This window comes from Numida meleagris, chromosome 10 (genome assembly GCF_002078875.1).
Source record: "Numida meleagris isolate 19003 breed g44 Domestic line chromosome 10, NumMel1.0, whole genome shotgun sequence".
NCBI lineage: Eukaryota > Metazoa > Chordata > Aves > Galliformes > Numididae > Numida > Numida meleagris.
The window spans coordinates 15924650-15940906 of NC_034418.1; the positions used below are offsets into that span (position 1 = coordinate 15924650).

General features: G+C 36.7%; 1 protein-coding gene across 9 annotated transcripts in view; it reads left to right on the forward strand.

The window, feature by feature from the left end:
• The window catches only part of CDH13 (cadherin 13), a 449261-nt gene that overhangs the window by 250617 nt on the left and 182387 nt on the right, over window positions 1-16257 (forward strand). For 7 of the 9 annotated variants that reach the window (XM_021408565.1, XM_021408564.1, XM_021408562.1 and 4 more), the window contains exon 6: window positions 8890-9034. In XM_021408565.1, the coding sequence (XP_021264240.1) occupies window positions 8890-9034 (145 nt within the window). The other 2 variants (XM_021408563.1, XM_021408561.1) reach the window with 2 other exon arrangements.

Sequence of the window (16257 nt, forward strand, 5' to 3'; positions counted from 1 at the left end):
TAAATCTTATCACTTAGACACAGAAATTTCATCTAGTTCTCTTTATCTAATTTTTATTGAGGAACATTTTAATAGATGAAATTAAAATAAAACAATAGAATTGCATCTTACAAGGGTACGGCAAATAGAGTATATAAAATAGGCTGATACCATTTCCAGTTTGAAGAGAGGAAACTCTTTATTTGCAGAATAAGAAAATTTCTCAAAAGGAAAACATCCACTAGGAAGATCTTGTTTCCAAATTGCCAACTTTTTTTCTCTTTATTGGCACTTAGAGGCTAAGCATGCTTACTCCATCTTTAGGCAGGGCTTTGAAGGACTTCTGGCTGCAGCTCATCACTTCAAATCCAACAGTGTAAAGAGATGAGATGTCTGGCAGAGCCAGCACGTTGGGCAGCATCTTCCTACATGCCCTCCAGTCCAACCTGCACAAGCGCTCCTTTAACTCCCAGTTTGTTGCTTTAAACTAGAGAATCTTAGTTCTGTGTATATGAGATGGGTATAAGTTGAGTGATCCTTGACTTCTAAGACCTTTTCCTACTCATTTGTAGGAACAGATACGTTAAGCAGTAATAAAGTAAAATCTATGTGTGATTTATAGCTGACATTTACACTGGCCTTTACTTGGTATGCCTAAATAACTCAGTTTTCTTGTCATCGCTGCATTTTAGATCTTAGCTTTTTGTTGGTCTGATTAGTTATGATCTCTCTCTGACCCTGTTGCTTCTTGAGTCTTTCTGAGAGATGAAATTTGCTATACTTTTGCCACTTCCTACATGCTGTTTAGAGTGATTTTTGAGCATTAAGAACAGTGAGCAGTGCTTGAATACTGCTAGGAGCTATTTAAAAGTACAAAGCCATTTTTCATCTTTTCTTGCATACATGTCTCTGTTGTTTTTGTGGTGCAGCGTAGAGCCTAAAAAATCCTGGCAGAGCTTATGCTTTAATCCTTTATTTCAGTCCTACTTCCTCTCTTTTTTACTTTTTTTTAATTCAGTATTTTTGTTGTGATTAGACTTGACTGCTTTGGTGAATCCTGATATCTTTCTCTCTCTCTCTCCCTCTTCCCACCCTCCCACCCCCCTCTTTTTGAGGGGCTCAACATGTGTTCTCTTGTGATATGGGAAGATTTTAATTAGTTTTATATGATCATCCATAATACTTTTGCTTTGTGTGAAGTACACAGGCTTTCATTTGAAGAGCTGTATTGCTCCACAGATTTGAGGGATGTCCTTCTCATTTATTCGCTGAGGTTATTTTTGGAGTGGACATTCTAGTTTCATAACTTGTACAATACATAACAAAAAATATGCTTCAGATGTCATTTTAATTCTGTGTTTGTAGCTATATCAGGAACCCTCAGAAATTTGCAGCATTGTTATGCAAGGACGTAGAAAATTATTTTCAGTTGTTGTTTTGTGTCCATGCAGCTGCAGAAAAGTGCTTAATGGGGGAAAAATGAGACCCTAACAAGACAATCAGGTTTTCAAAGCTCTTTTAAAGGTGTTTTGATGTTAATAGGATATATTACCCAGTCTTGTAAGGCACTTTGAAAGCTTTATTAAGCTTTATTAAGATACCTGTTGGTAGCTTAATAACCTTTGTAAATCTAATTTTACATCACTTGCTCAGCAAGAGATAGAATTCAGCTATCAGTCTTGTGTTTGGAGATCAAAAAGCCTGGACTCGAGCTTGATTCAAATTTTGTCTGGTGTGTGGCTTTCGTGAAGTCATTTCATCTTTCCTCTCCCATCTTTTCCTATCTTATTTCTTTGATTTTCTTTTGAAATGCTCTGCTGTGTGATGTCAGTTGGTCCCATCAGTTTTATCATAATGAATCAGGATACTTACAATCAGTTTAAACATATCTCATTTATGTCCACCTGTGAAATGGCAATGGCGGTTCTGAGGCTTTTTGGAAGTCCTTACAGTGACTGCATGTTGCTCGTCCCCAGTTGCAGCAGCAGCATTTACCAGTCATGGGCAAGCTCTGCTGGCATGGTCATCTCAATCTGCTGTGCTCAGAGTTTCCTGCAAAAAAAAAGAGGGGAGATTTGTGATAATATCACTGTCTTCTCTACTCCCAGTTCCTTTGTTTGCTGTCACTTTTGGAAAACTAATCAGTTAAAGCCAGCTTTCTCCTGCGCAATCTGACTGTTGGAAGTGTAGTGTCCTTAGACAGTGACATTCACCAGAGCGACTGGATTTTACAAGAGGTGGACCTAGGACATTAGATGGGCTGAAGCTTTGAAAAATTGCTTATTACTATTGTTTGATCTTATACATAAAACTAAATATGCTATGAGCATAAAAAGAAACCTGGTATGCGTAAAGAAATACTTCTTACAAGTATTTAAATATTAAAAATATGAAATCTTAAGATGATGGTAACAAGAACTTTCATGAATAAATCTTCTTTGCTCCAAACCAATACAAATAATGGAAAATATCATTTGCTGCTTGATGACCAGATGTGCCTTTAGTCCTTAAAAATCCTCAGGAATATGTTGTAAAAACATCAGATGAAGTTATCAATTTCATTTTCCCTTTTTGTTGGCACGCAAGAAAGTTTCTAGGAAATATAAAACTACTTGTTTTATTTTTCAATGAGCTGAAATTTTTTTTAAAAAAAAAACAAGCAAACGTGATACTGGATTTAATGCTGTCCTATAGTAAAGGCAGCGTTCATTTTGGTATAAGCTTTCTATGAGTTCATACATAGTGTATTATTTTCTTATTTTCTCTGAGGTTTATGCCATCATTCTTCCTCTCTGTGTTTTCTTTTTTTCTGCTTTTATTTCTGTTTTCTTGTTCTATGATTTTGTTCACAGGAAAGGGACCTTTTCATGCTGACAGCAGAGAAAAAAATCAGGACTTAAAATCTACAAGAAAATAGCACCTTTCTAGCAATATTGTGATGCAGAGAGACACAGCTGTGGAAAAAAAAAATTACTGTGACATAGGGAGCATTACTGTATATACATTCAGTGAGAGTGAATTCTTAATTGCTTAGTTTACTGCTATGAGGAATTTATTGTATTTAAAAAAATAAAAAATGTATAGTATTTCAGCTTCATTTTGCATCAATGAGCATATTGCATTAATGGCATCTTCTAGGCATATTCTGTGAAGTGAACTGCAAATCAAGAGGGTTGCTGGTGCTAGAAGACAGGTGGTGGTACTGCCAGTGTGGAATAAAGAGCCAGGAAAATTCAAAGAGCTCTTAAAACTAGCTCAATCACTCGAGATTTGTCTTCACGCTGACACTGAGGAAGATCTGTCTGCCAAGATGTAGTGGCTTTTCAGGATGGCTAATGGCAGTTTTTTTCAAAGAGTTGGAGGATTTCTGATGTTGTTTCAAGGCAAAAGAAGTTCACATAGAATGTGCTTTTGGAAGTCAGCTTAGATAAGGCTTTCTAGGAAAAGTTAGTGGTATTCTTCATCATTTCTTCTTTCCTCGCATTATCTTTCTTATAACTTTGCTCTTGGGGCTTATCTCTTCACTCCTGGATGTACCTCCCCTTCCTACAAAAAGCAGTTTTGCTGTCAAATGACATCAAAGTTCCTACATACATCACAGCACAAATAATTACATTAAACATGCTGTATCTTTCTCCTCTATTGATGTATGTTCTCGTTATGAAGAATTAGACTAGTCATTCCAGTTTGTTTTGCTCTTATTACCCCCAAGAATAGCTCTGACAGGCACGAGAAAGTAAACTAACCTGCCCTTTCTTCCCAGTCTAGCAATGTAAGTAAATATATCTACATACTGTTTCTGCAATTTGGTTTTGTTTTTCTTAATGACGTTTAAGTTCTGGGAAATTTAGAAAAGTTAAATCTCATAAAGAATACAGGTTCAATACTTGTTCCTTTGCTTGGAATTACTTGCTGTGTTACACTTCGCAAACCAGAATAGTATGACATTAAACTTTCAGTCTCCTTATGTGATTGAAGATTCAAAATATTAAGAATACTACCTTTAAAACAAGGGTGAGAAGTCAGATTCTGGCTGTTTATAATATTAAATTCCTCTTCCTTTTCACAAATCTTGTACTAACGTATCTGCAAAGCCTTATATCTGATATGATCAAAGACGAAATGACTCTTATCTCATAAAGAATACATCCTTTGTCATTCTTTTGGGAAACAAAAGTTCTGTTGAAATTTTTGTTTATTAATATGCATAGTTAAATGATATTTCTATGAAGACAGAAACTGTGAAATAGCTGTTAGGTAATCTTAGGTAAGGTAGGTCGGTGCAAACTTTTCTTTCGGCAAGGGCTTTGTAAAGGGTGTTAAATCCTTTGCATCATTTGGAGGATTCAGAACTGAACTCACTGTTACAGTTTGTTATGTCATTGCAAAGGTTGTGGTGTGATCTAGGGGAATACTACTTAGAGGTAGTCTGGGAGGTGTCCTACTTCATATGAAACAACTGATTTTCAGAATTTGTTTTGCATTCTTCATTTGGACTTCAGTTTTTCAGGCTTGCTGAGTAAAACTGAATAGTGATGCAAACATAAAATTATCTGATACCAATTTGGAAAATAGACTAAAAAGAAAAGTATTTAAATCTCATATTCTATACTCGGAAGCGTTTCCACAGTTGTTCTGAAAGAAAAGGATTTTTTGGCATAACGCATTTGGTCTTTAATCTTCTTTTGTTAACTGAGGTTAAAAAAAAAAAAAAGGAGTAGAAAGACAGAAATGATGTGAATTATTGCTCTGGAATCTTTTCCGACTGTAAATTCCTACAATACCGCCTTCTTCAATTTGTAGAGTGTATGTGGTTACAGCCTATATATTGCTCAACTTACTGCTGTTTACATAGAAAAATGTAAGCAATCACAGAAGGCTCAGTTGCTGTTTTAATTAGTTTTCCTAGTGAAATCTCCAGTCTTGGAATTCTTCAAAGACTTTATATAGAGAGTCATGTTGAGATAAGCATGAAAGTTATGAGATGAAATCTGTATTTTCTGTGTGAGGAACTTAAGCATTTTGGTGCAATAAGGCAGGCAGTTTACACTGGGACTGGCTAATTAATCCCTTCGCACCTAGGATCTAATTCCGAATATGAGACCAAATTCTATACTGTGCTATCTTTTTGGCAACATCTGTACAACCTGATTTTTCAAGGAAATCAATACCCTGTCCTTGAGCAGTTTGAGATAAAATTATTTGTACCTATTAGAAGCATTGCGTTTTGTTTTTAAATCTTCTTTCTCTCCTTGTGCCATGTAATAATCAGCTAATATTTTATTCATGTCCTTAAAAATGGGAAATTTAATTGTAATTTATTTCTATGCCTGAATCATCATCTCTCTGAGTTCTTTTTAAGATAACCACAACCAATTTTTAGTACAACTCTTCAGCATACAGATAACTTCTTTGCTACCTATTCTGTACCCCACCCAGCTGCACTCAGTTCTCCTCTCCAGCAGGGTCGGGGTGGGGGCACAAAAACTGGTTGGCTGAGGTAAACTCAAAACACCTGGGCAATGCTTTGTGCCCATTTGCTTTAATCCACTCACACCTGTGTTGCTGAGGGGCTCAGCTGCGCCTGGGGGGAGAGCTGCTGCAGAGCTTGCTGGAACCTTCTGGAAGCACAGTGCTGGGCAGGAAGCAGCACGGCCTCTCCTCACACAGGAACCTGGCTGTCTTATGGATGGTGCTGTTCTGGAAAGCTGCTGTTTTCACCAGTGAAAACAACTGAATTGTGAGATTTTTTTTTTTTTTTTTGGTGTTTTTGTGTGAAGCGGGGTGTGAGGAACGTGCAGGAAAACCGTCTGCTAAACAAACTGGAAGAAGTCTGGGAGAAGCTCTCACCAGCAGCAAGTTGGAAATTTCAAATTAGAAAGTGGTTAATGGCTGAAGAACCCATATTAGGCTTTGAAGATAATTGAGTACTAAAAGATATTCCAGGTTTAGTTATGAAAAGCTTTAAATTCATGGTGTAATTTGGTGTGGTCCATTGGCTGGCTGGCTGCAGAGGAAAAGCAGACATTTATATGCAGAGGAGGAATGGGGCTATCCAGAATCACTTCACCAAAAGCAATAAACGAAGGGAAGCAGCCATCCTGTGAGGAGAAACCTTGGAAACTGCTTGAAGTAATGGTAAGGATGATGCTGGTTATCTTTCCTTCTAATATTATTGCTGAGTGCAGGAGTGGAAAGGAGGCAAGCCTCTGTATGATACAGAAGAGTGCTTCAAACAGGTTTGTGCAGCTTAGAGTAACTTGACTAAACTTCAGATAAAACTCTTATATCTGAGGTGATGAGAAATCACCTCACTGCTGATTTCAGAGGAAAACAGTGCAGAATGTCAGGAAGTCCCTTTTGAGAAGGGGAGAGAACTGAGGAGTTGGTGGAGAGAAACAGGCTGGGATCTGTTATTGCCTGCAGTTTTCAGTGTTAACGTTGCTTCTCCTTGTTTTATTGGTGTGCTTAATTTTGTCAGTGCTTCTGCACTGACACTGCGGTGGTCAAAGCCAGCCTTGTATCGCGGTGTGGTTTTCTTGTAAACACCTGACTAGCTGTTGTAGTGTGTAGGTATTGTCAGAAATGAAGTTGGGGTTTAGACTTCAGCGTTCCTGAAAATATGGCTTTAGATTCATATGGATGTAATTTGATCTTTATGAAAGTAATTCCATAACTTTTAAGTTGGTACATGAGAAGCATAGTCAGTCTTACTTATTATTAAGTAGCTCTGCTGATTTTTTTGTCAGTTTGCCCAAATCTTTGCTTACCATTTCTCCTTATTATGTTGTTGGAATCAGGTAGGAGCTTAGATACTTTCTGAATGTTCAGTTACAGTCTTTTGCTATCAAAAGAGTGCAATAGCTCTCATATATCAGTCACATTTTACATTAAAACTAGATGGGCTTTTCTTCTTTACTAAAAGAGTGACTTACCACTCTTTCGTAGAGTTAGATGCAATGTAATTTTCTATGTGGTTTTATTTACAGCCTGTTTAAAGTGATATGTTTTCTGTGCCAGTAGTATATTTTTCTTAAACGCTTCTTTCCTTTGCATGCGTTTGGATTTTATGTTAAGGTGTACTTTTATTGCTGCTTTTCTTTGGTGTTACTCTGATGTTGGATTTGGGGAGAAGATGGGATGGGGGAAGCAAGATCTAGACAAGCCTCTTCTGTAAAGCAGTCAGGTGAAGGCAGATGGTCCTAATTAGGTGCTGTGGGGCCCTTAACACTGTTTACATAATGCTTATCTTCTACAAGTTATTGTACAGAGACTAATATTAGTCTGTCGTATTAACAAAATGAAGCAGAAATCATGTAACAGTTCCCATGGACCTATTACCAGAATCTTTTTGGCCAGTAGGGCTCAGACTTAATAGAGTTTGCCATGGCAGAGTAGATCTATTTTGCTTATTAGTAAAGATCTCCTATTCTCTTCCTTAACCTGTGGAAGACAAATCAACAAATGTTAGATCAGCCTTTGCTTTAGATCACTAGCAGTTTCTATGAAAGCAGACAGTTATTTTAAACTTAGGAGCTCCTTTGTTCTTTCTAGTGAGCAGTATAGCTACTTAATTTTGAGAGAGATTAAGAGCGTGTTATCTTGAATTTGAAAGTGAATTTGCTCAAATTTCACAGAAAAATCTTGCTGTTCTTTCATTCCCCAAAGCAATTAACATAGTTCTGATGAGTCAACATTTACTAAGATAAATCTTTTTGTCAGCAATTTCTAACTGTATCTAAAACTGTATCTAGATTTAATGTAGGTCAATAATAACACTGCATTTTCCTTCCTAATCCCCCATCACATCATATGCAATCTTGGGATTACTACACTGACTTCAGTGTCCAATGTTAAACAACCACACTTTCGTGTGGAAGGGCGTGTGCCCCCCTAAAGCTTCAGCTGTGCCAATGCCACGTGAATCAGCTGTCTTCTTTTCAGAGGACATCTTAGTTTTAAAGCCATTAAGCCAAAAAAAAAAAAAAAAAAAAACTTGGGAAAATCTTCCAAGAATAATTTATAGAGAAGTGAGAATGAGCAGAGTGAGTAGATGCTAAAATGGACTGTGACACTATTTACAAACAGTGCCTATGATTAGATAGCTTACTCATAACATGAATACTTCTACTCATGCCCCACAGATTTAACTATGAATGTGGGATGTATTTATAAGCATAATAATGTATATGGGTATGTGATAATAACCATCTATTTTAATAAGAAATTAGAATTCTGACCTAATTCTTTCCTAGCACAATTTATCACTAACTTATAAATAACTTACAGGTATAAGACATGGCAATGAAGAATAAATTAATAGAATAAAAAATGCTCAGTCTTCCAACCCCTGCTGCTACCACAGTCTCAGGGAAAGACTGGAAAAGAGTGGTTTTAACACCCATGCCAAGGTTCACTTTCTGGCTGGCTTAACTACATTAAGGAGTTGAATCTAGGGATGAGTAGAGTAGGTGAAAATGATAGCTGTCTCTCTGATATGTTTATTACTGTTTTTACTGATGTCATGGTGAGGAGAGAATTGCAGATATACAATGCTGCTGCAACTGAAATTGACCTTTTCTGTTATGTGTAAGAAGTTTTAGTATGGCTTGCCCTAATGACTAAGTTTAGTAACTTGCGTTTTTTCCATTGCGAGTGGATTGATATGTATCTTCAGAGACTAAGCTATTTTCAAGCTACTAGAGGGTGTCTTGATGTGAATGTACATTTATCTTTCACTTTTGCTTAGATTTAAATCTGCTCTGAGCCCAGACTAAAATAATGGACTGCAAGTGGTATCCTTGGTGGGATCTGGTTACCACGCCACTGATGGAACTATTTTTCTCTTACCCTTCAATGTGATAAGGAACTTATAACTTACTCCCACCTCTCTTCTTTTTGTTTATACAGCTGCAAGTTGAAATAACAGATTTGAGTGGGAAGACCATTGATGGACCAGTCCGCCTGGATATTTCTGTTATTGATCAAAATGATAACAGGCCGATGTTCAAAGAAGGACCCTACGTTGGTCACGTCATGGAGGGATCCCCTACAGGTAAGTCCGTGCTGATTTCTATAAATAAACCTTGAGAAATTTGCATGTTGATAAACGCATTATTTCCACGTTATGCAAGCTTCTTTGCTGATTTTATGACTCATTAAATTCTTCTGCATAAGAAGGTGAGAGCAACCCCTTTGGACAGCAGATAATGATTTAAAAACTAAAAAGGCAAAATTAACATGGTTTAGTTTGGAATGACAGCTGTGGTTTAGGTTTGTGCTTTGTATCTGGAATCAATGAAGACAACCTCAGATCAAATTACAAGTAGAATTACTGTTCAGAGTGGGAATTCCACCTTTTTACCTCTGGTCAGTTATAAGCAAGATCACTTTTAACTTGTTTATATGAGCCAGGGTAAATAACAGGAATAAATGGAAAGAGCATCGAGAACATGTTCATATTGTAGTGCAGATTCTGCAGTGACATGCTTCAGTATTTGATAGAACACTTGCAACAGAGTAAAAGCACACTTCGACAGTTAAAGTCAGTAATGAAAATTTTCTGATTAAACTCACTTTTACTGAATTTCATCATCAAATAAGATATTGTTCCAGATGTCAGTCTGAGCACAAATGACCATCCTAGCTAAACTCTTCCTGCAGATGCAGGCTGAATTAGCTCTCTTCAGCTTTGTCCTCAGCTGTTATGTAATTTTATCAGTTGTTGAGCAGCTGTTGTGTTCCACTCCAGAGGTATCTCTGTTGCATTTGTAAGCACTAATTTTATAATCACACTATAATATGGTCTTGATCTTGGTGAAAGAAATCCATGTCACTCCATAGACTTTAATGGGAATTTCTATTTCTCTACATTCTACTAAGAGTAGAATTGTACACTACATATCTGTCTCCCTATCCGTTCTGAACACAAGGTCTTATCTGATAAGCTGCAAAGTTGGTGGCTATACGTTTTTAATAAAAGCATTTGAGAAATAGGCTATTTTTATTGTTTTTTTTCCTGCTGAGTACCGAAGCCTCTCATCTCTTGTAGGAGATATTGAATTCAATATGCATCATTACAACAGGGAAATAATAGTTGAGCCTGATTCAGTGACAGCTATGCCTTTTTTTATTGTCAGTAATGGGTTTTGTATTAACTGTACCAATAATTTCTCACCTTTTTGTTTTCTAAGTTATGACCCAGTTTATTTCCTATTGATCTCTAATCTATCAATCTGCCATTTCTTGGGTGTAGGGTCTGTGCCCTGCTGCAGACTTACCTCAGTGAGTTCATGTGTGACTCATCTTATTGATTACATAAGCAGGCAGAAACTTTGGGTATGTTTCACTAAAGACTGGAAAGTGAAGGCTGGTTAAATGAATGTGGCACTCATCTCAATGCAGTTGCTGTAAGCATTTAGCAGAAATTATTTTAAACAAATGCGACTCTGTGTTACTTATAACAATATGCTGCAAGCCCAGTAGTGCAGAAGCTTAGCTGGGTGGGAAAAATTGCTCAAGAATTGCATGAAAAAGAAACAAACAAAAAGACTCACTCACTTTCCGTGGTGCATAATAGCTTGAGTACATGAGACTACAGACCAGGACTGATAGATGTCTATAAGTAATTGCTGGAAATATGGGGACATAGATCTTAGAAGCAAACAGAAGGAATTAAGAATAGTAGCTGAGAGGAAAGTTCAGTATCATAAATTGTTTAGATTGTTACTGATGCACCGAGTAAATATTGTTGATAGCTGTGCATTTTATAATTGTGCATGGCTATGATTCAGATAAATGAAAACTGGTTCTGAAGTTGGCAGCTTCTTATTGAGAGCAACCTGACAGGATAATTTTTTTTAATACTTAATCTAACAGCAAGAAGAAGTTTAGTACATAAATGAATATAAATGAGGTTGGGTATGATATTTGACAATCATAGGATACCTGGAAAGTTAAGCTACAGGAAGGCTGGCTAGTAAAATGGCAAAGATAGGTAAGACATGTTGGTTTCATATGTGCCCACTGCCATCCTTGATACATTTCAAATATTATGCTAGAGTTTTCTGGTCTGTGGTTTTTCATTCCTTGAAATGCTTTCTGATCTGTGAGTTAAGGTCACTGAAGTTTTAAAATGACTAATATTGTATTGAATCTGGTGAACTCCCCGGTCCTGCTTCTTTCTTGAGACCTATAATTCCAATAACATGGGAGAAACTACAGGGGTGCTTTTAAGAGCTTTCACAAAGAGCCATCAGAAGAGAATAGTAAAGCATAAGTACCTTTTTATCCCAGGTAAAAGTAACATCTGAAGCTTCCCAGTGCCCTCTGATTCTGTCTGCGTCAGTGTTAAGATGGTACTTCTCCGTACTTCAATCTTTTTTTTTGTCACAAAAGTTGCCATATATGTGTACTTGTGCAGCTTTTTCATATAGTGCACATTTTGAAAATAAGGATGCTCTTCCTGGAAGGTTAATTCCGAGGTAGTACAGGATATTAAAACCCAAATAGCATTAAAAAAAGCTGTCAACATCTACACCTTTTTAGCACAAGAAGTAAGCATCGTTTGATGGTGTAGGTCTGAAGAATGCAGGTTACATATATGCATTGTGCTTATTATTTGCACTTTGCTGAATTTTAATTGAAGTATAACAGGGTGATTTCCAGAGTTCCACATGGAAAATCTGTGGCTGAGTTAGAGGAATGCAAACGTGATATAAAATTATTTCATCAAATAAAATTGTTTGTACAGCACAGTATGCAGGGGAAAATACTTCAAAAGCAGCTTTAGTGAAGATCGAATTCATGGCCGTAATCAGAATAAAATACGGATGTACACTTTGATAGATCTTATTGTACTTCTGAGTAAAGGCACGTGCTTGAAGTACTGCTGATGTTAGTGATGATCTTAAAGCAGTGGAAAAAATAAATTCAAGGCGATCACAAAAAAATGGTCTTGTACTTACAATTTATTTTAAAAAAAAAACAAATATAAATACTCTTTTTATATTTCTTTTAGAACCAGGAATTATGATGAACTCTTTGGAGTTTGCTGCTTAAAAAAAAAAGAAGCTTCCCACTGTGCATTGTAGAAGTATTTTGTATGATAAAGGAATATTGACATATTTGAGTACTAGAAAGTACTTTATTGTATTTAGTTGTGAGTGTTTAATATAGGAGGCTCATCATACCAGAAACTAAATATTTAATAGCTTGCTTACAAAGCCCTGTCTTGTTCCCAGCCAGGTGGGCATGGTCTGTGAACTCTGGAAGAAATGTGTATCTTGTTCTGTGTTGATATTTTATTGTACTGTCTTCATCCAGATTACTTTTTACTTCTCCCAAGCAAAAAAACTTCTCAACATGTTTTTTTTTTTATTCCTTTGATTTTATTTATTAAAAGGGAAGGCAGGAAGGAAAGGAGGAAAGCTTGTAAGGATACAATGTAGTTTTAGATCCCCTGTACAACCCAGAGCTCAAAAATAATTCAGTGATGCATATTCTGGAAAAGATTTTCAGCCTTGAACCTCTTTGGCCTTACCTTTGACTAACAGAATTTCTGAAACTGTATGTATGCATTAGACTCTCTTCTAGGTGGTGCTTGAGTTGTTTTTTGAACATCCATCAGTTAATTTTCATTTTCTGCCTCTTAGCTGCTAAAGGGAAATAGACTGAGCTCATATTTCATACCAAAATATCTGTAATTTTCCTAAAATCAGCAGTAGAGAACTTAAAAATATATAGAGGTCTGAGCCATGGAGCTGCAACATCTTAGCAAATCCACCTCTGAACTACCTCCAAGTTAAATACTTGAACTTGTGCTTTCTTGTTGCAGGACAATGTCTCTTGCAGCAGTACTTAAATTTTTAGCAGAGGTTTGAAAACTCAAATGTCAATTAAATTATGAAACATTACTGTGAGCTGTTATTAAAAAAAAAAAAAACAACAAAAGTATAAATTGCTCCAAAGAATTAGATAAATCCAGGGAGGAAAACTTCATAAATGGCTTAGTTATTCAGCATGATAGTATTTAATGAGACTCTGGCCTAGGAAGCCTCCAAGTCAAAGGAAAAACAAGAATACAGAGAGGTCTGACTTGGGTGTTTCAAGTCTTTCTCAAATGCATTTTCCCTAATCATCTACTGAGAGAGGGAGACTGCTTTGGTGTAACCCAGCACAGCCACTTGTATGTTCTGCGTACAAATGCAGGTAGTTTTATGCATGCTTTTAAAACTTGTTTACCACGAACTTTTAGCAGTCTTACTTAGGACTGATCATCTGCATTTCAGCAAAGATGTACTTGCTTCCTTGAAGCTTTTTCATAATCTAGCCTGTAAGCGTAGTGGTCGTGAACTAGTTAGAGATGCCTGTAATGGTAACAGTTTAATTCCTAAACAGAAGCCACTTGGCTAATTATGCATTGCTGTTTCCTATACACCAGTAGGAATTTTTTCCTGTGTTTGCATGGTGTAAAATATATCTTTAAATTACTGAGTAGTGCCTGCGTATATTTGTGTAAATATTACATATTTTTATACTTGTGGAATATATACGTATTACAGAGACATAACATATATGAGCTCTCAACACTTATTTGATCTTTTAGTAGACCTTTGGGGTTTTGGTATTTCCTAATTATTGTCTATAGTGAAAAGGTATGTTATACATCTATAACTAATGTGCTCTTGTATTATAGCATACATGGAATGTAAACCACCTATGTTTTTTAGAAGAATTTGAGATAACCCACTGAAGCATTACCTAGTCGCACACAGGTTGCCATGCCCATGCCAATGTAGTTAAACCTGTACATTCTGAGCAAATTTAAATAATCTCAAGTGTGGTAATTAACAGTTCACTCAAACTGAGTATGTGGTATTAGCATCTGTAAGCAGGAGTCTGCGCTTCACCCCAGGGTTCAATTACTCTCGATTTCCAGCAGAAATATTGAGAAAAGGCTCCAGATCACCTCAGGTGGCACTGGCTGCCGTGGCTGGCCTGTTTTAAGGACTAGAAATTGGGAGCCACCCCCATTAGCACCAGGCAGGAAGTTCACTTGGGTTTCTTCTGACTTTTTAGTGAACAACTGTTCAGTTTGCTCCCTGCCCTTCCTGCTAAAAGGAGCGTTCCCCTTCTATCTTCTACACACAATGGTATATCAGTAATTGGTCTTGTGGCCGGATCAGCATTCATGCCTGATGCTGAAGGTATAAATACATTAGGGTCTCTTTATCCTGGATGTTTCACATGAAGTATTCACTGTAGTATACTTCAAGGGACAGAGAAATGAGAACAAAGATAGTTAGCTCTATGGGTTCTTCTTACATTATAGCCCAGGTTAATTAAATAAAAATAACCACGTTTCTTAATTATAAAATAAACGTGGATTTTTTTCTTTATTTTCTAAGGGCTAGAATCCCTTCTGGTTACCTGAAAAACTGTGTCTCAGTGTGACGACTTAGTACAATTAGTAATTCTTTGCAGATGAATAGTCATGCATTAATAAAGTTTCCAGCGTGTTTCCATCTGCTTATGTACCCCTTACATAAGCAGAGAAGGGTGAGCTTAAAAGGTTTGAGAAGCTTAGACACATGAGATGATGACCTTACCCATAAAATCAATTAATTGAAAGATACTGGAGAGAGGGATACCACAGCCCTCTTGATAGGCTTCATTAGTGGTATAAAAACTTGGTTTGTGTTGATTCAAAATTACTGCTTCTGGATGCTGTCTTCCCATTGCCTGTCTGTAGGCCAGCAGCCCTGCAGGCTGTGTGGCAGTGGATTGTGTGTGGCAGGCTTTTAGGCAGTGGATTGTCAGTGTCCACACAGCTGTGTTTCATTCAAGCCCTTTGAAGCATGTGAAAAAGGTGTTAAATCTTTGCAGCTTGCAATCATATGCCATATATTTATTATATGATTTGGAGACTGATGGAAGTAGATGCAGCAGTTGAAGCGCTATCCCCACTTCCTTGTCCTCTCTCTCAGCTGGATGTAAATCTTGGAATTGTGTTACCAGGTTTTATAACAATGGGGCATCATTTCCTTTGACAGTAATGCTATGGTGTGGCCACTATTCCAAGTGCTGAACGGAAAAAGCCCTGTAAATTGTCAGTGCAGGCAGGGTTTGATTGCCTTGGCACACAATGCCGGGGTCAGCCAATAGACAAATCCACACTACTTTTATTGTGAAAGAGATGCATAGCTGAATAGAAAACATGCAATTGTGGGATGGCAGGATTATTTATTGCCTTGCAGGTTAAATTGATTATTTTTCCCAGTATTATTTGAAAGATACCATCGGATCATATCTTTAAACGAGGGAGAGAGAAGAAAGAGAAATTCTGTTTTTAAACTGCTAGTTCATCTTTCTTTTTTTTCTTCTGATGTTTCTCCCCATATTTCACACCTCCCCTCGGGTTTAAATTGCATGCATAGTCCCAAGATATCAAAGGGCAGTTTGTACATCAGTACAGCTGGCTGTGAGTTAGGAAAAATATCTTCAGAAAGAATGACTGGACAGTAAGAGCACAGAAGTCGTGATAGATAGTTGATTTCATAGTATAAGTTATTCAAAGAATTGTTCATAGTAGTTAGTTTTGCTTATATACGTGAAGCAGAACTCCCCTTACGGCCCCCTCCAAAACAAAACAAACCCAAATTTATTACTTTTTTGTTTTAGCAACTGTTACTGTAAGGGCAACTATGACTTCTACAGAATATTAAGTGTATATGTAATTAAAACAGCTGGCAGAAATGTCATGTTTGAAGCCAATGTATATATTTTTTTTGTCTATTTTCTAACTATGAATGACTGAGATAACAGGTGATGGTCTGTCTGAAAAGAATCCTTGAGGAGTTTGAAATTTGACTCTGTTTTTCAGTTACTGAAAAAGCAAAAGTATTCAAGTTCTCCTTGAAGAAAATTGCATCAATGAATCTAAATTAATTCAACTTTGAAGTCATCTCAAAGCAACTGATAAGAAAATGTCACATTGGAACAATTTCTCATAGTTGACTTTTAACACTATGAATTGTTTTTCTGATTTTTCTCCATATCAAAATTCTGGAGAAATTGACCTAATCTTTCAAAATGCTTCAGTTGCAACAGAATTGCAACAAAGCTCTGTATTTCATTATCATAATAGGTCCAATAAATTTTCTTCACGTTTTTCTGCAAAGAACATTTGTTTTGATTCTTACTACTATTATGTCTCTATAACACTCCAAATCAAATCACTGTGTGAGAAGACTAGAAACGGTAGAATAGTTCGTGTAG